This window comes from Chaetodon trifascialis, chromosome 4, assembly GCF_039877785.1.
Source record: "Chaetodon trifascialis isolate fChaTrf1 chromosome 4, fChaTrf1.hap1, whole genome shotgun sequence".
NCBI classification, from domain to species: Eukaryota; Metazoa; Chordata; class Actinopteri; order Chaetodontiformes; family Chaetodontidae; genus Chaetodon; species Chaetodon trifascialis.
Window position 1 is genome coordinate 5891588 of NC_092059.1, and position 25010 is coordinate 5916597.

At 42.3% G+C, this 25010-nt stretch overlaps 1 protein-coding gene across 3 annotated transcripts; it reads left to right on the forward strand.

Annotated features, from left to right (window-relative positions):
• The first annotated feature begins 155 nt into the window (after positions 1-155).
• Positions 156-24584, forward strand: osbpl1a (oxysterol binding protein-like 1A). Of its 3 annotated transcripts, XM_070960740.1 has the most exons (29): positions 170-467; positions 2936-3065; positions 3138-3223; positions 3321-3395; positions 3536-3647; positions 3814-3899; positions 4755-4899; positions 5183-5250; positions 5350-5394; positions 7913-7986; positions 8236-8299; positions 8404-8505; positions 10684-10809; positions 10950-11031; positions 11394-11500; positions 15293-15455; positions 17222-17408; positions 18289-18364; positions 19383-19517; positions 19647-19744; positions 19865-20047; positions 20445-20552; positions 20794-20883; positions 21701-21827; positions 22050-22163; positions 22279-22402; positions 22492-22582; positions 23133-23153; positions 23674-24584. In XM_070960740.1, the coding sequence occupies exons 2-29, from the start codon at positions 2942-2944 to the stop codon at positions 23774-23776; spliced, it is 2916 nt and encodes a 971-aa protein (XP_070816841.1). In that variant the 5' UTR covers positions 170-467; positions 2936-2941; the 3' UTR covers positions 23777-24584. The 3 variants fall into 3 exon arrangements, with proteins under 3 accessions (XP_070816842.1, XP_070816841.1, XP_070816843.1); XM_070960741.1 differs by lacking the exon at positions 23133-23153 and having other exon boundaries at positions 156-467; XM_070960742.1 differs by lacking the exons at positions 170-467; positions 2936-3065 and having other exon boundaries at positions 3204-3223; positions 3501-3647.
• The last annotated feature ends 426 nt before the right edge of the window (positions 24585-25010 follow it).

Sequence of the window (25010 nt, forward strand, 5' to 3'; positions counted from 1 at the left end):
AAAGTAGTGTGTGTGGTTTCATAATTTCAGCTTTCTGGCCGTGTGTAAGAGGTGGCGTGACCCACTTTGATCACTAGACGGTTTATTCTGCGTTTGCAAAAAACGGTCAGAGCTTTTATTTTTAAAGGCGTCAACGGTTAGTCCGGGCGACTTCCGCTTTGCGGGGATCAGCTGATGTCAGTGTAAACAGAAAACAGAGGCGTGTGTGAGAGAGGCTGATACAGCTATATTTCGCCATTGGTCCGCTAAGTGTCAGCTGAAGACGATAAATGGCGTATGTGAGGTGTGTGAGAGACAGTGTGATCTGTCGGATGATTCCCGCCGCGTCGTTTGTGTTGCTGTAGAGCGGCAGGAAGCGGCTCAGAGGGGCTTAATACATCACATGCAGCCGCACAGAGGGCCCGTGTGAGAGCAGGTCTGTCTGAACACCCCGGATTTGACTCCATAGGACCGGACTGGTTGAAGCGGTAAGTGTCCGCCTGTCTGCTGATGTGTTAGTCCAGAGACGCATCTGTCCGTTTCTGTGTAGAATCTGGAGATGCAAATGTTAAAGTGACAAGGCAGCAGTGGTGGAAGAAGTCAGAACCTTTACTTGAGCAAAAGTGCCAATATATAAACGTCAAAACATTGTTACAAGTGAAATTACTGCATTCAAAATCTTAAATAAAAGCACAGAATATTACCAGTAAAATGTCAAAAGTAAAAATACTGAAAATGTGACTGTGACTTATTAATTATTATGTATGACATTAATAGATTGTTAGTACTGATGCACTGATGCATGAACAGCATGGTGGACTGTAGGTTTAATGACTTTATAGACAGTTTAGTCCACTGGTTGCCAAAGTATGGGTCACACCCCCCCAAAGGTCACAAGATAAGTCTGAGGCATGATGAGATGATTGATGGGAGAGGTCTCAAACTGTTATTCGAATGGTACAATATGAGAAGTTTAAAAGGGAAATGACTCTTTGGTGGAACAGCTAACAACTACATCCTGATTTTACTATGCCAGCGGTCACGAGCCAAAAAGATTTGGAGCCACCGGTTTAATTTTTAACAATGTTTTGCATTTAAAAAGCGTATCATGTGCCTTTTAATGTCAAATGTCACTCTAAAAACCTGAAGTGCAAGCGCTTAAATATAGCACTTGAGTAAATATGCATAGTTACTTTCCACCGCTGTAAGATAGAGTAATTTGAATCTTTACAGTGTCATAATAATATTGACAATAATAATGTGCTGTGTCAAAATCTAACCTGTTAATTATTTGAAAATAACGATTATTAAGCTTTCTGCTCTAAACTGGACTTTACATTACCATATTTACATTAACACATAACATTGACTGAGATTTTAAAGGATCCCATTAAGTTCTTTATTTAAAGATTTGTGCCCAAAGTATGTATGAGGTGTGACTTTTTATAGTTGGAAAATAAACCTTTCAGGGCACAAATGGGAGTCAGGGGAGAGATCAGAATAAATATAATGAATGAGTAGAAATGCAAATTAAAGCAGGATTTCAAATACTAATAATAGAGACACCAAAGAAAACCGTGCATGTGTCCCGATTATACTGTGACAAAATATAGTTACAGTCCACGGAGAGGATTTTGAGGGTGTTTCCCAGACGTTGGAGCGTACAGCAGACAGACAGGCTGAGTTACCGTTAGTGTCACATGCTTTTCAGTCCCAGGTAAACCTGTTTCAGAGGCTGCTTTTCAGCGCTTGATTCATCATCTCTCGTCAATGACGCTCATTAATCCTTCTTCACAGCCACATGACATTCCATGTTGCTTAAAGCGTTCTCTTTGTTGTCAGCACATACCAGCATTTTGATCGCAAGCAGAACGTCATGTGGACTTAGGCTGTGTAAAGGGGAAAGGGAGGACTTGTTTCCTTCCTGTAAGGCCGGTCTGGTGACTGCCATCTTTTGTAATAGTCCATGTATCCCCTCTGACGGCTGCTTTTTCCTGCCTGTCTCACAAAACAGACTCTTGTGACTTTTTCCTCACGTGCCCCTAAATGATGTCAGTTAAAGCAATAGAAACTGACAGCTCCCCCAAGCTGAACTCTGGGGGTTTGAAGAAGATGCCAGGTTATTTCTGCTTGTTTATAGCAGGAAGCCTGTGGCGTAAACTGAAGGTGTGGTGTTTGGAAGAGGAGGGTGTTCACCAGGCAGGGAGGGTCTAATGAAAGATGCATTGTGGGAAATAACAGATTGACCCATACTAGTTACTAAAGGTCAGAATCTCTTTGATTTTGATAATTATTTTTCTATCGACACTGGTGTATGTCAGTCGCTCCGTCCAACACTTTCTTTAGAAATATCTCAACAAGAATTCAAATGAATTCATGTTCCCCGGAGGATGAAACCTGCCGACGATCCCCTGACTTTTCCTCTGCAGCCACCACCAGATGGACATTCGTGAAATGTCTCAACAGCTATTGTTAAATAAATAGCCATAAATACCAACACCAAATACCTGCAGGAACACTGCACTGCACCTGCATTACGTCAGCATGTCAGCATTGTTGCCTTTAGCATGTTAGCATGCTGATGTTAGCTCTAGCTTAGCTGTAGGCTCTTAACTCAAGCGTGTTATAGGCATTAATGTGCACTTGACACTGAAACAAGAAGCTGTGATATATTTTCCTTTTGCACAAGAGTTTTGCTTTTAAAGCAAACTTTTCTTGCAAAGAACCTGAATGTTGCCTCTGGATGAAAGTGTCCTTCCAGTGATAAACCTACAGGATCATCAGCTTTTCGTGCCATCTAGCTCAAAGCCCTAAGTGATTAGTAATAAGCATAAACGTCCTACAGCTTCTGTGTGTCTTTTCAGAGACGTGTGCTTCTGAAATCGTCTTTTTAATTACATCTGAGTCACAGACTTTTTTATGCTGTCGCTGTTACTCCCCTGCGTTTCCGCTGCAGGGGTCCATGGAGCAGTTGGAGCCAGAGGAGCAGTTCCTGCAATACGCCCGGAACGGAGATCTGCCGGGGATTCAGAGGCTCCTCATGTCCAAGATTAGGCAGGAGACGCAGATCAACATAAACTGCAAAGGTACGTGACTAACATGTGGGAATGATGTGAATCATAGTGTGTGGTGTAACACAGTGTGCGCTGTTTTCTCAGGTAAGAAAAAGTCTAACCTGGGATGGACGCCTCTTCACTTGGCCTGTTACTTTGGACACAGAGATGTGGTAGAGGAATTATTGAAGGTGCGGTTTCCTCTTTTTTTTTTAAGTTTTTCAAGATATTTGCTTTGAATTCTGAATGGCTGCATGGCTAACGTGTGCATGCTGTTCCACCCCGCAGGCAGGGGCGGATGTTAACTTGCCAAATAACATCGGAGATACACCGCTGCACAAAGCTGCCTTCACAGGAAGAAAGGTACCTGAATGCATCATCAGTTTTTCAGATTTTAAGCTTCTCTCTACTCTTCTCGTCTCTTTGTTGATAGTATGGTTCTGTGCATGCATTTGTTCATCCATTCAGTCAATCAATCAATCAATCAATCACGTATTGATCAGGAGGTTGTCATGCTGCTGCTGCACTATGATGCATGTGCAACTATCATCAATGGGACAGCACAGATTCCTAAAGATGTCACTCAAAATCCCGAGATCAGAAGCATGTTAGAAGGTGAGAGAGACCTGTTGTCATCTCAGTGATTTCATGGAAACATATATTTTATAAATCTCTATTTTTAATCTTTTAAAATTCATTCATGCTAGTTGTTTAAATATGTATAGATTCTAAAATCACCTTTCCTTTTTCCTTGTAAATCACATCCTTTAACTGGTACCAGCGGCCGAGAGAACAGAGGAGAGGAAGCTGGAGGAGGAACTTCTGGAGGCTGCACGAGAAGGAGACCATTCAGCTCTAACTCAGCTGGTTAGTGCCAGATGCTGATACCTGATCTAATATCCCCAAAGCTTTGAAGCTGAAGGCTGAAACATGTGCTTTGCTCTTACCTTCTGACCAATAATAGTGTGGAATGTCCTCGGGTAGTTACCGTGGCAGGAAAAGGAGTGTTTTGGGGGTTTTGGGGTTAAATTCAATTCAAGTTTATTAGCCATGCTAGTAGCGTAGCAATATTAGTCTGTTGATCCGGCACCCTCGTCCAGACTGAAATGTCTCTACAACTGTTGGACAGATTACCATGAAATGTTCTGTGGACATTCGTGATCCCCTCAGGATGCATTCAATTTTAGTGATCCTCCCGTCTCGCACTATCAACAAGTCAAAATGAAAACATTTCCAAAATTTGTGAAATGAAACAAATGATATCCCATCAACCTCGGCTGTTGTGTTTTGTGATAATTAGCAAATAATAGCATGCTAACGAGCTAGGCTAAGATGTTGAATGCCGTAAAGATTATACCTGCTCGACATCAGCACGTTAGCAGTGACACTGTGAGCTGTACATGAACTGACGGTTACTCTCTCAAATGTCTTCACAAGTCCAGACAAGTGCACCATCAACTACGCCCCTTTAAATCTTAGTGACAACAAGTGTCTATGAAAACCTGATTAGTTAAAAAACAATATGTGTGATGAGAGTTGTTGAACACACAAAATGAACAGTGGCAGATAAGTGTTGAAAAGCAATTGCAATCTTCACTATTCCAGCTCTTGGACACAGAGTGAGAAATCAGAGGCGTGCTTGTTCTTAGCAGAATACTAAATACCTGCAGGATATCTGGGACCAGACAACCCATCTGTTTGTATCCTGTGTGTTCACTGCAGCTCAGCAGGAAAAAGCCTCCAGACATCAACTGCACAGATCTGCTGGGAAACACTCCGCTGCACTCTGCAGCCTATCGCGGCCAGAAGCTGTGCGCCCTGAAGCTGCTCAAATGTGGAGCCAGCCCCACCATCAAGAACAAGAATGGTGAGACCCATTAGCCAGAGTTGGCAATTAGTAATTACACCTTTTCTTTCTTCTTTAATTGGCTGTCAGTAATAAAAAAAATCTCTGTGAGAAAAATGTAGAATAACACCAGTCTTATTATTTAAAAAAAAAAAGCTGCTACCAAAAGTATTCTCCTTGATATTTGCAGCAGTTGTCGCCTGGCCTTTGAATATTGTTTAGCCCAGCTGTATTTGTCCTCTCTTTATACATGTGTTCTGTTGTTACACTGCTCTTCTGATGACCACCTGTCCATCACTCACAGGCCAGACAGTGTTTGATCTGGCTAGTGATACAACAATGAAGCAGCTCCTTGAAGCCAGCGTTCATCGAGTGAGTTCTCAGTTCATAGTCGCCATCCTAAAGTCACTTTGATTTTTTCTTTGATTCATTTTTTACTCTCTTCATGCTTCTCATCTACGACCCTTTCAGGGTATGACCCGCCATGTCAAGAAGTACGAGGGATTCCTCTCTAAGGTAATGTCTGGGAGTTATTATCTATGGCGGCTGGGAGAACCTCGATAGAGATTGAGATAACGGGAAACTATACTCAACAAAACAACTCATATGTTGCATTTAGGGTCCCTGCTGTTGCTGCAAAAACATGAGTGATATCACACAAGACATTGTGCATGTGCGTGTTGCCTGAACGATTTTGTTTGTGTGCAAAGAATGGAGGCTAAAACTCTTGACTGACTCTATGCAGCTCATATTCGTAGCTTGAAACTATGCTTGTGAAAAAGTTGCTGTTAAAAAAAATCAGGACAGAAGCCTTGATGTTGTTCTCATCATTGAAACCATCTGAAATGCATCTGAAACCTAGTTCACTGGGGATTGAATCACTACACAGTGAATTGGATTTGGGCATTGATTAGTTTACTGCTTCAATAAAGGCTGGGACAATGATGAGTCAGTGACCTGCAGCTTGATTCACAGGCAGCACAATGAGGATGTTACATTAACAGGAAAAGATAATAGAGGCTTCTCTGAGTCACAGCAGGCACATTAACATATAGTGATGGAAGGATGTTGTGCAGAGTGTCATGAAGACTGAAGAATTATCTGTACAAACTACATGTAGTCTCACAGTTTTTCATGGCACACATTTTTACTTGAGTGGGAACCTGAATGAAGACTTAATTATAGCCATAATTAATATTATTAATCACACTTTTCCTGCATGCTGCCTCACAGTGTCTGCAGTGAAAAAAGGCCCATAGTTACATTTGCTTCTGAATGGAGCCTTTCAGCCACGAGCAGGTTAGCACGCAAGCGATGACAGCGCTTACTGTCACGTCAACGGTTAAGTTAAACCTGCAATAACTGACTTTTTTTGGCCACTTGGGAGTAGCGGAAAATAAACTGTAGTCACAAAATTAGCATACTGTCACCTTTTAGTGGCTGTGGCAGTGTATCTGAAACAATATTAGCGGTGGTGTTAGTAGTGGTGTTTGCCACCTGATGAATCCAAGTCCAGTGTTCACTCTCTTTAGAGCTCTGTTTTGCTCTCTACCAACTCCTGTGGGATCTGCCTCTTTAGCAGCTAAATGCTCGACTATGTTCACCAGCATGTCGCTGCAGAACTGCAGAATCGGGTGATAATTCAGATTTTATTACTAGTAGCGACACATAGATAGTCACAAGATCTGTTGTTAATAGGAAATTATAAATCGGAAAGGTGAAATCCAGCAATCTGATTGGCTGTTAACTGTGATATAATGAGCGTATACCACAGCTGCTATTCTAAAAAGCCTTATCACAGCGTATCGCTCCACTTCAGGGAAGCAACAATGTTTCCATGACAACAATCAACTGTTACAGTACGCAGCAAAAAGTAGCCGGTTTAAAATTTAAGAGTAATTTGGTGCTTTTAAAGTCATGATATTCAGATGCCACTGCTGCATCTCCTGGTGCCTGCCGTGATGTCACATATAGTCGGCTTAATAAAGTCAGTGATCGCTCAAAGCTAAAACTGTTAAAAAACTCTCATTCATTGAGGTTTTGGGTGGACTCTTCCGGACCTCTCACTCATAGTTAACTGCGGGGGGCCTCGCAAGTTTACGTTACGGGGCTGATTGTCAGAGAAGCAACAATGTATCCATGACAACAAACTGTTACAGTAGGTAGCAAAAAGTTGCTGTGATGTTTTGACAAAGTTAACAAATAGACTAAATTAGTTGAATTCACATGTTTAAGGTTAACTTTCACCTCCAGGGTTAACAATGGTAGAGCTGATTGAGCAGTGACTTTCTCTTTTTTTCACAGTGGGGTTATTTTATTAGATAATATGTATTTCTGTTTAATTAAAAACTACATGAAAATTATTGTGTATTCCTCTTTCATATTGCCATTATTGGTAACCGTTTTATAAAAGCAATACATCACTCCAGTCCGTGATATATTGTTTAAATGTTTATTATAGCAGCTTGAAGGACACAAAACAACAATAGTGAACTAATCCTGCCAACAAGTATTGTCTGATAGTCTACTCCTTTGTGCCTTAGAGCTCAATTGTTACACATCAATGAGCCTCAACGCTTCACTGGTTAGCATGTTCCGTTGTTGCAGTGAGCGTGGTCACTGTCGTTTATTTTGAGCCTTTCACACATAGAGCATCCTGCTGCTGGAAACACTCACAAGTACAGCAAACGTTTATTATTCCACAGCCGAGTCCCAGTTATAATTACTGCTTGCATGTTGATATTAACGCTGTTTAAAAGTCAGAAACTGGTAATTATGGCAGCTTCCAAATAACATGGCAACACTGAGAAGACCCTAAAACTGACTTCATATTCACGACCTGCTGAGCTAATCAGTGTGATAACAAACGCACATAGCTCGCTCATGTGTGTCCACTTCAGCTCGCCTGTCTCTTTGTGAATGTTTGCAATTTGCTGTTTTCTCTCTCAGCCACCACTGAACCAGAAAAGACTGTACAATAATAGAAATGTCTGAAAATCTGACGGCTGATTCTTCTGTTTGCGTCATCCCGCAGAGCTCCAGATTCTTTGGCTGGCGCTCCTACTGGGTCGTTCTTCAAGATGGAGTTTTATCGTGGTACTCAAAACAGTAGGTGCCGTCTTTCGCATTGGCTTTGCTCCTTGAATCAGACATTTGAAAAGATCTTAGCAACAGATAAATGGAAGTCCTGCACGCTTTTGATTAGAAAGGTGCCTGAAATGACAGATAAGTTGAAGAATAGAGGGATTGTGTCTTCTGTACCTCCACTGAAAATCTATCAACCCTTTAAAAAATAGATTCCAGTCTGTAAAGGAAAGGACCACTGGAAAATATAACCTCTCCCTCTCTCATATGAAGGTCAGATGCAGCTGCCAATGTCAGAAGGCAAGGCTGCAAGTCCCTCACACACGCTCACTGTATGGTAAGCAACATTTAAGAATTGCATCCCAAATCTTCACTGCTGTGTTACATTTTTGTGAGTTTAACTTTTGTACAAGGGAATGTTTTTGATGTTCTCCTTTCCAGATCCGAGCCAGAGATGCCTGCCTTTTTACCCTCAAGTGCTTCGATGACAGTGTGCATCACTTCAAAGTATCACCTGAAAACGACCCGGAGGCTACGAGAAAAGTACATTTTATTTCTCCTCAGCTCGCAGTCCCAAACACTCTTCTAAAGATCAAGTTATCTCCTGCCCTTCTTTGACAAATTATTTCCATTTTGTGTTCATTCCAAAAAACGTTGGTAAAACACAAATATAGCAGAATAATTTAATAATCCCTCTGGACGTGTATTCAACTGAAAACAGAACGAACACAGTATATTTAATATTTTATCTTATCATCTTCACAGTGGCCTGTGCAAGGGATGTTTTTTTAATCTAAATGGTCCTACAGCTTAATGTAAATGAACTTAACTGCTGAAAAGGTAGTTTGACATCACATTAGCATAAGTCTTGTTTGTGCATAATGGTTCATGGGTCCAGTAAACACAGCTGGGACATAGTGCTTCATAATCATCAGAGTGCGATTAAACTATTAAAACTGAAGTTGAACCTTGTTAGTTACGTTGAATCCAGCAAAATATGTCTGTGCACTCAACAATTTGCCTTTGAGGGCTTTGGATTTAGAGTGCTTAAGGGGTTTTTTTTCCTGTCATGACACAAGCCTCTGTGCTGTTAAGCTTGACTTCCAGTAATGCTTTTGTTTTTTTTTTCACCTGTAAAGCTGTTTGAAGTGTGATCCCTCGTGCACCATGCTGCCTAATGATTTTAGCTTTTGCTGAAAAGCTAAAGCGTTAATTATGAGGGAGCGTAGTCACATTCAGGATCAGGATTGATCCAGATTTTAATGTGACCAGCCAGACGTGTATTAAGATGAAAACCAAGCATGTAGAAACGCTACAATGTTCCAGACAGACAGGAATTAATGTCACATTTTTTGCACAATAGCAGCTTTATTTTGAGAGTTCTCGTTGAACTATTTGACACTTGCAGATGCTTTGATTACTTACAACTGGGCACTAAATGCCTTGTTTCCATTCCAGAATTTTCACACTGAACGCTGATAGACCAGAAAAACTTGCTTTTTGACTTGCAAGACTTGCAAATACTAAGACATTGGACTTGTCCTCTGTTGACTTAAGACTTGACTTTGACTTGCCCTCAAAGAATCAACACAGACTTGGCCCAAAAGACTTGAGAATTGATTTGGACTTGCACGATAAGACTTGAGACTTGCCTTGGCCTTGCCCTTGAGGACTTGAGACTTGACTTGGGCTTGCTCTTCAAGACTTGAAACTTGACTTGGACTTGCCCTGTAAGACTTGAGACTTGGACTTCGACTTGCTCTTCAAGACTGGAGACTTGACTTGGACTTGCCCTTTAAGACTTGAGATTAGACTTGCCCTTGAAGACTTGAGACTTGACTTGAGCTTGCTCTTCAAGACTTGAAACTTGACTCGGACTTGCCTTTGAAGACTTGAGACTTGACTTGAGCTTGCTCTTCAAGACTTGAAACTTGACTTGGACTTGCCTTTGAAGACTTGAGACTTGACTTGAGCTTGCTCTTCAAGACTTGAAACTTGACTTGGACTTGCCCTGTAAGACTTGAGATTAGACTTGCCCTTGAAGACTTGAGACTTGACTTGAGCTTGCTCTTCAAGACTTGAAACTTGACTTGGACTTGCCTTTGAAGACTTGAGACTTGACTTGAGCTTGCTCTTCAAGACTTGAAACTTGACTTGGACTTGCCTTTGAAGACTTGAGACTTGACTTGAGCTTGCTCTTCAAGACTTGAAACTTGACTTGGACTTGCCCTGTAAGACTTGAGATTAGACTTGCCCTTGAAGACTTGAGACTTGACTTGAGCTTGCTCTTCAAGACTTGAAACTTGACTTGGACTTGCCTTTGAAGACTTGAGACTTGACTTGAGCTTGCTCTTCAAGACTTGAAACTTGACTTGGACTTGCCCTGTAAGACTTGAGACTTGGACTTCGACTTGCTCTTCAAGACTTGAAACTCAACTTGGACTTGCCCTTTAAGACTTGAGATTACACTTGGCCTTTAAGACTTGAGACTAGACTTGGTTAGGGTTCAAAAGACTTGAAAACAGCTCTGCCTCAGCTGAGTCTTAGCAGAGAGAACTTAATAATTCTCAGCAGGAGATGAGTTCTCACGTTAGAACGTTCCGTCTGCAAATGTAAAAGTGTGATTGGATTTTTTCATTAGACATTAAGGATACCTTCAGGTGCTGTAACTTTGGCTATCAAGGGTGTGAAAACCAAAGGAAACCTGTTATGATCTTCCAGGCTTGGCTGGACGCACTGGAAGAGCACACGGCTTACAGCACACACTACTGCTCCCAAGACCAGGGCAGCGAGGAAGAGGAGGAAGAGGACGTGATGTCCCTCGGGAAGCTAACAGACTCACTACAGGTGGCTGTAAACAAGAAAATCCATAATTTGCATGGCAGCATAATGATCAGTATTTTTTTGCTGAACTAGAAAGCACCCGGCTCTCCCATCATGTGCTGCTTTTGTTCATCTGCAGTCTCCTCTCATCTCTCTGAAAACAGGCGGCGGAGGCCAGCCACAAGAAACTGGAAGAGGAGGTGGCAGCTTTCCTGTCCATGCTGAAAAATGACGGACTGGAAGAAAGTAAAACCTGTTATTTGATTGTCGATTAAGTATTTTTTATTAGATACTGTTATACACTTAATGGAGGAGAGCCATTCAGGAGCGGAAATGAAAAGTGTGTGATTAAAATTACAAGCATCATCAAGCAGATTTAAATGCACAGCAATGAAGGAATGATGTCTGAATTCCTCGTAATTAAGAGTCTGCACCATCTGTTTCTGTCATTAGAGGATTGCCGTGTTTGTTGTTTAGAGCTTTTTTGAGAGTGTGAAAAAAACGACTTCATGTTGGCTTCTTCTGCTTTTTGAACAGCTTGTTTGACTTTTTAATTTCGCTCGTTACTTTGTGCAAGTGGTCCCTCGCTGACGTGTTTGTCCCCTCAGGGTTTCCATCCGCCGTTCTGCAGAAAATCCAAGAAATCTCCGATCTGTCCAGCGAGACCAGATCCAGTCTCAGTGTGTGTCTCGGCCTCTTCTCCCGCCAGGAAGGGGTAAGCGCCAACTTCCGGGCTCAGATTTGTGTCCTTGTTTGAATGCCTGTTACCAGCTATTTGTCATTTTTTGTGTAATTTCACTAAAATAACTCAACAGTCTGTTCTGATACCCGTGGATAAACATAACCAGGACATTGTTTCTGCAAAGACTTATAATAACTGCCTTTGCATGCACAAAATATTCCGGTTTGTGCTCTTATTCAGAGAATATCCCACGTCTCAATCGGGAAAATGCTCCAGAAATTCAACCAGAATAAGCTGTTTACATGACCCGTACGAAATTAGGAATATTGTCAGTGTGTAACTATCTTCATGGCTTCTGTAGAGACCACATATGTGATTTGAGTGAAGTGACCCTTTAAAACTATGCAGGCTAGAAATCTGCTCGACAGCAGGATCCGTACTGTCTGTGACCCTCAGATATACTGTGAAGTTTTTTTAAGAATAACATGTAGAAACACAACATGCTTCTCAAGAAAGCAGTGGCACAATTCACACCTCCTTCTGAAAACAGCTCAGTGGAGTTCAGTGATTATAAGCTGTCAGATGAGTTTTCTTTGTGGGTGATTCAATGGGTTTGATTATAATGGAAGGATTCAGTGGACAGATTACATCCCTCCAGGACAGAAAATAGATGGCACCGCTTATAGCTCACAACAAGTGCCAACCATGTTCATAAACTCAGTAATAATTAACGTGTAATGTATATAGCACGCGACTAAACACAGTGTCGGCATGTTGAGTCACATAAGATCCATATCCGGTTTTTAGTGTAGGAGGCTCCCCTGCGGTTCTGTGTGGCTCGTTGATGTGTGTAAAGTTATTAATGGCTTGTAAACTTAAAGCTGAGAGTAATTCAGATGGATACTGAACTTGAGATTTTTTTCAGGCATTAAGGGGTGAAATTGCAAAGATTAAGTGTTTATGGATAAAATGACCGAACAGAAATATCAGTTTTTGCCTAATCCAGCTAATTAAATACCTGAGAGAGTAAGATATTTCATCATATTGATGCAAAAATCATAAAACAAGACTTAAAGAGCCAATAGCCATGCTAGCGACACTACTTAGCTAAACTAGCTAAATGCTAACATTAGCGTGCTAGCATACTCACAGCGACAATGCTACTATGCTGATGTTTAGCTGGTGTCTTTACCATTTTAGCAATCTTAGTTTAGCATGTTAGCATACTAACATTTGCTAATTAGCACTGAACACAAAGTGCACCTGAGGCTGATGGTTGTCATTAGTTTTCCATGTATTTGGTCATAAATAAAAGTACTGATGAACCTCATGGAGGAGACGCTGGAGGAATACGTGGAGGATCACGAAATCAGTTTTGCTCATTGATTTTAAACATTGCGTAGATTTTCAGAGAGCAGACATAAACAATGTCACAAAATACATTTTTCAAATTTATACCGCCTCACCTTTAATGTTCACTGCTGTTTTAACAGTGGGACTGAGTGATCTGTGCACATGTGTATGCATATGTTCTTATGATTTATAACGAAAGTTAGCATCTGCCAGAAAATTTGATTGAGGTAAACCCAAAAATAATGCTGATTATAAAGTATAGAGCGTAAGTATCGAAGAGGGTGTATATATGAATTTTGTCACAATTATAATCCCATTATCTTAATTTTGACACTAATTACACACAGTAACTTATATAATGACTAATCTAGTTTGCAGATCAAAGAGTGTCTTAGATTTAGATTCTGTGTGATGGCCCATCAGAGTTTTTCTTTCTGAAGCAGACGACTCTCCGAGCATCACGTCAGAATGACAGTTCGTCACTGTCCTCAAGGGTTTAATCCTGGGAAACAGGCTTTCCGGGAACACCAGCTAGTAACAGCTGCCTGCACGCGCCAGTGAAGCACACTGAAAGCTTATTTTAATTAATTAACACATTGAACAGAACGGTGAGACGCACCACAGAGCAGCACTGAAGAAAGACAGCCATTATCTCACGAAGAATCCATCCGAAATCTAACACCGACTGAGCGAGAGCTTTTTGAGAGCTTTGCTTTTCACCTTTGAGTGATCGTTGACTTTATTACGTCATCTAAACATGACTTGGCTGTTACTGAAGGTTCGCACCAGCAGCTTCTGGACGCTAACAGAATAATGAACCATCTCAGCTTAATAGAATGACTCTGAAATGGCAGATTACTTTAATTAATTTTGTTTGCTTACAATGAAGAAATATTTAGAAGCAGTCATGTTGGCAAGCCATTGGTACATGCATATGTCTCCTTTTTGCATTCAGTGTTGCTCGAAAATATGATTGATGCATTTGGACTGTAGCTGAAGTGATATCTTCAAAACAAATGCAGTTAGATAGGAAACGTCTCATTTTCAGGACGAACGCTAATCCCACTGTCCACACTCTGCTTTTGATGCACCGCAGTGTTTGAATGCAGTGATGAATGCGCACTTGAGTTGTTGAAAATGTAAATCAAGGAGTGCTCACCCTCGCTAGATAACACAGTCCTTATAAACCTGCCCGTCTGATGCCTTTTTCTGCACCTAAAACCAGAAACCTGCATACAAAAGTGCACAAAGACTTGGACAAAACTATTGAAAACCAAAGTTTGAATTATGAAAATCAGAAGGTATTCAGTTACGCTGTGCTGGGTTTTTTCCCTGACTCGTTATCTCCTCCCACTCCCACATGCTCACTAACACAGCTTCATAAACAAGATAGCTGAATTTCTGGGGCATCTTGAGACGCCGCTGCTGGTGTTCCCAGAGGCTGCCAAAAACCATTTGAATGTTCTCAGCTCAACAGCCAGTCCGGAGCTTTCAGGGCTTACACCTGTGCCGGGCCTCCATCGCTCAGCTGCGCAGCCTTTTGAACTGCGATCTGCAGAGGCAGAGCGCGATAAAAGGCTCACAGGATCTCAGAGCTCTCACCATGAATAGGCCCGGTCTCAATAGGAATAACTCAGACGTGTGCTGTACATCTCACTCTCACGTGACATATGCAGCCTGAATGGAGCAGCAGGGTCTGCGCTCACTGCCCCTGCGAAGGAAAGATACTGAATCACCTCCAGCTCCTGCAGCGCCGGTTTGCACCACCTGTGTCGGGGTCAAGGGGCAGGAATTGCATCTTTAAAGTTCAGTTCATTGCAGCGATGGCTTGGTGATCTGTAGTCGCGATTCACCTCGCCTGCTCTAGGCCTGTGGTTGCTTCTCCACCAGACCACAGTCAAACTCTGCCTCTTTCATGCTGTGGTCACTTTGCGTTTACACATTGTCAGACTATCAATGGAAACAATGAGGTTTTCAGAAAGGTGCAGCTGTAAAATGAGCACATCTTCATATTATCAACACTAATGTCTCGCTTAAAAGGCAGGTCTGGCTGATGGTTTATGTCCGAGTCCATTACCCGTCACCCGATCCCCTCTCCTCCACAGGAATCATGTTCTCCGGCAGGCCATTTGAGAAGGCAGCGTCAAGGCAGCTGTCCTCCATTACAGATAAACATGGCTTATCCCTCTCAGCTCCATCTCTGTCTCTCTGTGGGTCTGCTAATGAGAGGATAGTGCTGAGGGGGCGATCAGTCAGTCAACAGGCTGTTTATTTGCAGACCCGCTGCCATCACTGCCGGTCCGACAGTCACGCACATTTGTCTTCCTCTTGTAAAGACGAGACAGAATAACATTTTGGTAGCCGAGATAACAAATTATTTGTCAGGTATCAAATGTGGAAGATAGAATTCACGTTGTGTGCATTCGTGTGACTGATCAGCCTTCTTTCTTTGTGTGTGTGTGGCGAGCTCAGGTGCGCAGTCTGAAATTGGAGCAGGAGGTGGAGAAGAATAAGATCCTCTCTGAAGCGCTGCAGACTCTCGCCACAGAGCACCACGAACTTGAGCAATCCTTCGTCAAGGGATCTTCACCGCGGAGCGCCCTCAGCGAAGATGAGTTCCACGACGCCGTGTCTGGTGAGTTGACAAGTGTTCAGACACGCTCAGGAGATGCTGTGACAAGCTCCCGCTCACGCTGCTCTGTCGTTCACCTTTAGGACTCTGGAATACTTTTACCTGCCGGTGAATGTCTTCGGTGCGTTTTGCCGCTCCTCAAGCGTGACGTAAGCGCGAGTGTCGCCTGGTTGTTTTGAAATAACTCGGAGCCTTTTCACGTGGATGACTTTTGGTGTGGAAAACCTGCATGATGTAGTGACATTTATAAAAGAAAAATGGGCCTGCAATACAGAAAATATGACAGTTTGTGCTTGTTTTTAGTTCTTCATATTTAAACTTCATCAACGGCAAACAACTTAAATGTCTAATGACCTTATGTAAGCAGTTCTATAGATGAAGTTAACCTACTGGAGAAAATGAAATGCTAATATAGATCTGCATGAGAGATCTGCTTTCATTGTTGCAGAGCATGGTTGTGCATATATACATTTTTTGTGAATGATATTCTAGTGATTTTTTTCCTTATTTATGCAGCTGTCCACAACAAATTTGCATCATAAACTCTGAATCAGAATTGACTTTTTTGGCCAAGTATGCATGCACATACGAGGAAATTGACTCCAGTTTAAACACCGCAGGAAAAAGGACATACATCTCAATGATGGTTAAAAAAAATAAAAGACTGAACAATAAATAAAGTAGTGCTAAAATATGATATGATATATATGAGAAGAAAAAAATACAAATTTGATGTACTTAAATACACAAATAGATTCAATATACAATAAAGTAGAAGTGAGGAAAATCCCGCTGTTTTATTTTTGACTGTACTGCTTTAATGAGGATGAAAAGGTTCTTGAAGGATTGTTCAGAGACTAATTTGTCATTCTCAGATTTGTCTTGTCTTATAGCACGACTGATTCTGAGGCGCTGATACTTCAGGCCAGTACAGATATCTGCAACTGTCAAAAATCAGCTTGTTATTTCTTTAATCATACAAACCATTATCTCAAACCTAATTAAGCATTTCTGTACTGAAATTTCTTGTGACCTCTCAACACACACACACACACACACACACACACACACACACACACACACACACACACACCGACACAATATACAACCTGTAATCGCTTAAATTACATTATAACGTATATAAAGTATAAAAACGTTTTGAGTATTACTTCTCTGCTCTAATACTACTATTTTCATGAATATGAAATGTTTCATGTTCCACATGTGAACACCTGTTTTATTACCACACTTCAAAAGATATCCTCAGGTACCAGATAAAGTTTTTATAAACCCAGTTTTTAGGTCATTTAACAGTTCCATTTCTTCTGCCACCAGCTTGAACAGTGACGACAGCTTTGTTCACTCAGAAATGTGCTGCTTTTCTTATTTTGAATCGCTCTTTAAAGGTCCGGTCTGTAGGATTTTAGGGGGATCAACTGGCAGAAATGGAATATAATGTCAATTAGTATGTTTTCGTTAGTGTGTAATCACCTGAAAATGGGAGTTTTTGTGTTTTTGTTACCGTAGAATGAGCTACACAGAGAGCGGGTCCTCCTCCACAGTCCGCCATGTTTCTACAGTAGCCCAGAACGGACAAACCAAAAACAGGCTCTAGAGAGCGCTTTTCATGTTTTTCATGAGTTTTGCATCCACTGTGGATTTTTTTCCCCACACACTTGAAAATGGAGGGGTGAGGCGAGCGACACACTGGTCCTTTAAAAGCGTCTTGCGGTCGCACTGAATTGTCTCCGTGTGTCCATCTCCGTCAGAATCGGACTCGGAGATCTCCCTGAGCGGCTTTGAGACGGTGGCCAGCCATTCCTTTGACGAGGACGAGGAGGAGGACGAAGGCTCTGTCATGTTAAGCAGCCCCTGCAGCAGCCCCACCAGCATGTTGCAGGAGGATCACCATGGAAACGAGGACCAGGCTCAACCCAACGGGATCACAAAGCATAGGTCAGCGGTGCTGTGCGCCCCCACGGTCCCCTAAATGGACCGCTGACCCCCCCACGCTTTTATCCACCACTCATCATAAGACGAACGAACTGAACAAAGAGCCTGTCTCCTCGCGTCAGGCTGTTACTGTCGCACTGTTTTTCTTGCTTTAATGTATCCCAGACATTGATGTCAGCCTGTCGTACTTCCCAATCTGCTCCTGATCCTTGTTTCTCATTTTCACGTCCTCCCCCAGGTCTTTCCACTTCATAATCTGAATAATTTAGAGTCAGGTCTGGCCTGGTAAAGGGGAAAGAAAGAGTTGCATTGAAAGAACTGAGCTCTGTGTTGGAGCTGTTAAATATTGATAAGGTCACAGTGCAACGCAATAATCAGTCTGCAGTATGATCCCACGCTGGCTAGTCCCTCCAGGCAGCTTTGGGGTCCAGTCCAGACTATTTGGATGGTTTTTAAAAGACTTATCAACATATGAACCCCTCTGTTATTTCTTACATGGCTTATGTGATATATTCCTGTGATTTCAAGTATATTCTCCAACCTGTAAAACTTCAGTGAGCTGGTTTGACCCGGCTGGGCTGCTGTCAGAGTTACAAGATATAAGTGCTGCTGATGGATGATTCCAAGGCTGCTGGTCGCCTTTTGATAGCAGTGTTGATTGTCTCTCCGGGCTTTGTTCCAGTATGTCACTCAATACATTACAGGCTTTTGTTGGCTATATTCACTTGAATAAGATATGACGCCTGCCGCTATTACATGTCTGGTACATTAACTCTAATGAAAAGTGTTTATTTTTAGAGCCCTGGCACAAAGTCGATGCATCATGAACGCCTTATGGAAGCAGTCCAACCGTGCGTTAATGCCTGTGTGTTTGTTGTTTTAGAACCAGCTTACCTGCACCGATGTTTTCAAGAAATGACTTCAGTATTTGGAGTATCCTGAGGAACTGCATTGGAATGGTGAGAATGACGTTCATGCAGACCTTTTGTTTTTAGTAGCCATGCCAGCGGCGTGGCGGTGTCGCCAAGTTTGTCGGTCGACCACAGTTTTGCAGGCGTTCACGCCTCCCTCAGGATTAATTGTAATACTTTTGCTGATTGTGTTGTTCCACTACTTTACGACCAAGTAAGTGTTCGAATCAATAAAGGGGTGCTTGCAGGGATGAACCCGCATCAAATTATCAGCGAAATCTGCAGCTCCCCTCAGCTTAACTGAGCTTTATAATGAGTTTTAGCTCATTATTTAGCTGTCCAAGACCCAGATATTTCCCTCAGGGCTTGGTAGAGACCGAAAGCAGAGCTATAAGGGAGTAAATGTATGGCCAGAAACACAACTCCGAATGAATGATAATGTTGCTCTACAACCGCTGTTTGATAGCTAGTCAACTTAGAGGTGATGATGTGTTCTCGTGCCCCCAAGTGCCCGAAAGGACGGGATGATGATGATGCCTGCTTAACATCAACATGTGAGCATGTTGGTATGCTAGCATGTTCAAAGCATTGCTGTGTTGAAGCTGCTTGCAGACTCTTTGTCTTGTTCAACACTTCTTCTCAGTCAATGCAGATGCAATGAGCAGAGCAGCTTGTGGAGTATTACTGTGTACGTTTCTGTACCTACAGATTAGAAGGAGCTCACGCAGTAATCCTGACAAGGAATGTCAAAAACCTATTGTTCTCATTAATCCTATATTCGAACATAACGTGAAATTTCTACATCTTTGTTTCTTTTTGCACCAGAGACGGATACCGTAGATACTTCGCACTTCATTTACATTTATTATTTTGGCAGAGACTTTTATCCAAAGTGACCTTCAAGTGATGTAATACGTAGATGTTTGAGGGCCAGTATTCCCTCGAGCCTTTTCAAGCCTCCGCATGAATATTACACTTTCAAAGGGCTGCTGTGTGAATGGACTTTATTTTTTTCTCTCTGTAATTAAACCTGGTCCCCTCAATTTCTCCTCATGTCTTTTTTTAGGAGCTCTCCAAGATTACAATGCCAGTGATTTTCAACGAGCCGCTCAGCTTCTTGCAGCGCCTGACAGAGTACATGGAGCACACGTACCTCATCCACCGGGCCAACACCTCCTCAGACTCTGCGGAGAGGATGAAGGTAGTACACTTTGGAACATCCTGCAAATCACTTAAATTGCCTCAAATACAGCCATGTTTTAACTGGATTATACCTTTGTTTATGAGTTTAGTGTGTATGATTTTGAGTTTGTTCACCTGCTGTCGGCAGTGCGTGGCTGCGTTCGCGGTGTCCGCCGTGGCCTCCCAGTGGGAGCGGACAGGTAAACCCTTCAACCCTCTGCTGGGAGAAACCTATGAACTGGTCAGGTAAGTGGGGTTATACAGCACATATTCATATACTTCATACGTTACATGAGACATCACAACTGCATTCTTCCTCGTCTGATGTTCCCATGTTGGTACTTGCTGTCTCCCTGCTGGTCCCAGAGAGGATCTGGGCTTCAGGCTCATATCGGAGCAGGTGAGCCACCACCCTCCAGTCAGCGCCTTCCACGCTGAGGGCCTGAAGCAAGACTTCGTGTTTCACGGATCCATCTACCCCAAACTCAAGTTCTGGGGGAAGAGTGTGGAAGCAGAGCCCAAAGGCATCATCACGCTGGAGCTGCCCAAGTAAGAACTTTGCATTCTCCATGAAAGCACTCCATGGATTTAGCATTGTGCTCATATGACATTGTTGAACTCTCGACAGATTTTAAAAATTCCTCTTCCTTCTCAAATGGTGGCGCCTACATTACCCACAATGCAACTCAACCACATACGTTAGGCTACATAATGTAGCCTCCTGTAGCTTCTTTCTAACTCCACACCTTCAGATTTATTTCATGTTCAAACTTGTAGTCTTCAGTCCCAGCCCTCACTGCCTCAAGTGACATCACGTGAGGTAATTTATCAGACTTTGAGAGGCTCCCTCTGGATTTTACATTGGCGGTACTTCCTAAAATCTGTGGGCAGACTTCGATGTGTAAAATCTCTGGAGTTCCCCTTATAGTCAATGTTTTGTCTTCAGGTACAATGAAGCCTACACATGGACAAATCCTACATGTTGTGTCCACAACATCATTGTGGGCCAGCTGTGGATTGAGCAGTATGGAAATGTGGAGCTGATCAATCACAGGTAAGAGGACAGAAAATCACACAGCCAGCAAGTAAAATGTTTGAGCAAACTGTGTGTATTGGCCCCTGTGCTTATTCAAAGATTAGAAGAGTCACACAAGTTTTATACAGTTTATGTAATTATTTTGAGGAAATTCGGTCAGCGAGGAGGAAAAAGAACAGATCAGATGAGGAAGTCCTGCATGACTCAGCCTGCAGAGAGTGAGAGGATAATATGCTGTTTTTCTCCTTTTTTCACCCAGAACGGGTGAAAGGTGCTGCCTGAATTTCAAACCATGTGGCCTTTTCGGCAAAGAGCTGCATAAGGTTGAAGGGTATATTCTGGATAAAAGGTAGGTCTGAAGATGATTAAACAGAGCAGTCTTTGGTATGAAGACTTATTATTCTTGTCTTGAATGCTGAGGGAAATATTGCACAGTTGATTATTTATCTCTGGGAATCCTCTTGGCATATTGCAACATACAGCACCAGAGGACACAGCTAATTCATCTGGCCGGTGCCTTCCTAAATATATCACATCATGCTCCAATATTTAAGAATAAATATGACTCAGTAAGCTTTTTAAATATACTTCAAATCAACAAGCAAGGATCCATGAACAGCCAACACATTTAATAATTAATTGTCATCAAACCAGCTCTTGAAAGAAATTGGCTTGAGTGCAAAATGCAAGTTAAAAGACTGAGGGGGGAGGCAGCTGACCTGCCACTGAGGCAGATAAAGACAGAAAAAGAAAGGAGCAGATGGTTCAATAAAAAAATACAAGCCGTTTCTTACACAGCACAGCCAATGACTCAACGTTAATGACTGGACACGACCATGAGAACAAGACCAACTATGCAACATAAGACGGTCAGAAACGCGCCGGGATGTGCAGATATACAGAGATAAAAAACAGCGATGAAAGAAATTATGTAGCAGCCAGCTGTTTACTCAGCATGACGTCTGATGTCGCCTGAGTCTCTGAGTCTGGCCTTTTAACTCTTTTTTAACCAAGAATGTTTCATTTGGCTGAACTTTGCAGAAATTTACCAGTGTGACATGAAAGAGCTCCATCGGTGCTATGCTTTTGTTAGCCCAGAAGTTTTTAACTGAGCTAAAATCATAATCCAGCGTTTGTGCCTGAGTGTATGTGTGTGTTTTCTGCAGCAAAAAGAAGCTGTGTGCTCTCTATGGGAAGTGGACCGAGTGCCTGTACGTCGTCGACTCGGCCGCCTTCGAAGCGCATAAGAAAAACGACAAGAAAAGGGCGGAGGAGAAAAAAGGCAGCAAGGCGGTATGAACTGTTTCTTTCTGAACAGCAGGGAATCACATCAGTTTATCGCTGTGAATCAGCGTGTGAATAATGCAATGTGGTAATTGATTTGATGGAAAAAACTAGTGTTTGTCAGGGCCAAAGACATGGAGTCAAATAAAGTGAGTGTAATGATGCACGCTGCAGAGAACAGGGTAAATATGGAGACTTTTCAGTGCAGCATTATTTATTTCTGGTGTTCAGGATTGCAGTGAGGGTCAGGAGGAGGTTCCTTCTCCAGCTGCCGACACTGTGGAGGTGATTCCTGGCAGCCAGCTGCTGTGGAGAATCGCACCCAGACCGGCCAACTCTGCCCAGGTCTGACTGATTAATGCGGATGACAAGCTTTCATTCGAGCGTAATCTCATAAGCAGGACGTGCTTCGTGTTTGTAATCTTGTAATATACAAAACTGGTCTTTTATTTAATTGCAGATGTACAGCTTCACGTCCTTTGCAGTGCAACTGAACGAGCTGCATCAGGAGATGGAGGGAGCCATTCCTCAGACTGACTGCAGGCTGAGGCCAGACGTACGAGCCATGGAGAACGGCGACATCGGTAAGAATTGTTGGTAACGTACTGAAAATAAGAAAAAAAAAAAAATGCTCTCGCTGCAATCTGCAACTCTGCTGTTATCACTCAAACAGACCTCGCCAGTGAGGAGAAGAAGAGGCTTGAGGAGAAACAGAGAGCTGCCCGCAAAAACCGCTTCAAGTCTGATGAAGAGTGGAAGACGAGGTGAGGTTGTTAGTGAACCTGGACGACACAGTGGTCTCCTGTCAGGCTTTCATGTAATCAGCTAATGTATGCAGTGAGTTTGCATTGTGACATAATGTAATTAGTTACTGAACCAAAACAACCAGGTCCTGGCAATAATAAGAGATAAAGTGTGAACATTGCCAGTTTGGCTTATCCTCTACAGTTTTTTTGAACCTGAATCTGAAACAGGGTCAGGCTAGCTGCCGTTTACAGCCTTTATGCTAAGCTAAGCTAACTGCTTGTGGCTCTCTATTTTGCAAGTTGTTCAAGTGTTTCTTTGCTTAAACTTTGAACGTTCTCAGCTCAGATGGTCCTCTTTGATTGGCTAAACTCAGCTGGGATCGTTGTAATTTACATTTACTCAATGTACAGTTTTCACTATGGCTAAATATACAGTTTCTGTCTTTGTCGCTGTTCTTCCTGTACTGTTCCATACTTTGCTGCTTTGGAATAGGAATACTTGGTCTAAATCTCCATTTTTATCTTCATCTTTCTTGTTTTGCTATCACATCCTGGCTTTGGTGTTAAGTGCTCCTGCCCTGGGTCCAAGGTTAGAGCTGCTCTCTGTTTGAATGATGAGTCTGACGTGTGATGTGATCACATGACTTTGCCGTCTCAGTGTTTCCAAACACTTCTTTTGTTCTCTAGACTGAAATCTTGTCTCTATAGCTGTGTCCTGCTTTGCGTTAAGATATGAGAGAGATTAACTGATGATAGAATCACATCTTGGAGACAGTGGGATTAATCTGCTCTCCCGTCCACCAGCATGGCGGCTCCACTTCCTGGCACTTTATGGAATCACTGTAACACCACAGGAGTCCCCTCCCCAAATCATATCCCTCCTTGCTTTAATACAACAAAGATAAAACAGCACAAAGTTAACTTTAGTCAAAGGCAAACAACCAAAACAGCCAACTCCCATGCAAATTACCCATAACCTTGTGATGGAGCATGCCTGACCTTCCTTCCTCGCTTTCTCTGATTTCTTTAATTATGATCTTCAGGCTGGTATCATGCTGGTTTGATGGGAGCTCGGACTGAATGCTGATGTGTCTCTGCTTTGTTGTCAGGTGGTTTCAGCAGGGGCAAAACCCCCACACCAGCTCCCAGGACTGGCTCTTCTCTGGTGGATACTGGGACAGGAAATACAGCCAGCTTCCAGACATTTACTAATGAACATTTGCTACGTGGAGAAATTTGCACCGTACAGCATCTTCATCAGCATTAACTACTTTTTATGGAATAGCTACTATAACTACAAGCAATATGCAAACAGTGTACTTAACCTGTGTGGCCTTAATTAACTTTATGAGGGTTAAACTGTGTATAAACATGTTGATAATCATCATGTAAAAGCTATGAAATGTGAAGATGCTTTGAAATGTAGCATTTGTATTTACATTGAGACGGGATCGTTTCTGCTCAAAATGGACTTTTAGTACTGTGGAGAGTTAGTGATGCACACGGGTTCATGGTTTTAATGTCCTGTTTTCTTTTAAATGTGAATAATGGTGTTTTGACTCTAAATGTATGTCTGTATATATGCTTCACACAAACTTCAGTGACCTCATCATGTCGTTCGCTTTTCCTCTGGACTCACAAAACTTATACGACTTTTGTTTTTTTTGTGTGTGTCTTGTTTGTTTTTTCCACTGAATTCTGCCTCTTGCACTCTGTGCTTCATAAAGCAAACACAAGAGTTGAGCTTTGTGTCGAGGTTTATTAATATTTTTGTTGAAAACCGAATGTGTGTACCATAAAACCTGTCAGACAGACTAAACGAGGTTGAGCGGGGGTGACAAGGTCTCATGATGTAGAAACTATTGTATTTAAAGGCATTTGGCCTCCATATAGAGCATTGAAAGTGTTTTATTGGGAACTGAAATAAAATGCCAGTGTATTCATGTTTTTACCGTTTGTGTGACGAAACCTTGGGATGCAAGAAAACATTCAGAGGGAAATAAAGTGCAATGCGATGTAATATTTTCTGGAACAAAGTGATGTTAGTGCGCATGCGCCGACCGTGCGTGCAGCCTGTTGCAGTCGCTCCTGTCTGTTTTCTTAGTTTTTACAAACTTTTTTTGCTTTATTCTTTATTTTTACCGTGTGTATTAAACAATTTCCCCTCGGGGATCAATAAAGTATTTCTGATTCTGATTCTGATTCTGATTCTGGTGCTAAGGCCAGCATCCAACTCCCAACGTGGAGAACAGATAGGCTTATGATGATCTCGCAGAGCTCCTTTTCCCAACTTAGATATGGACTGTGAGTTGGCAGAGCCCTCAGAAACAACTTAGAAAAGGATCCTGATGCAACGTGGTGACTTTGCACATAAAGCAAAAGATGTTTTCCCAAAATCCTGCGCATAAGACATCTGTATCAGAGGTATATAGGCCTGGTAAATGAC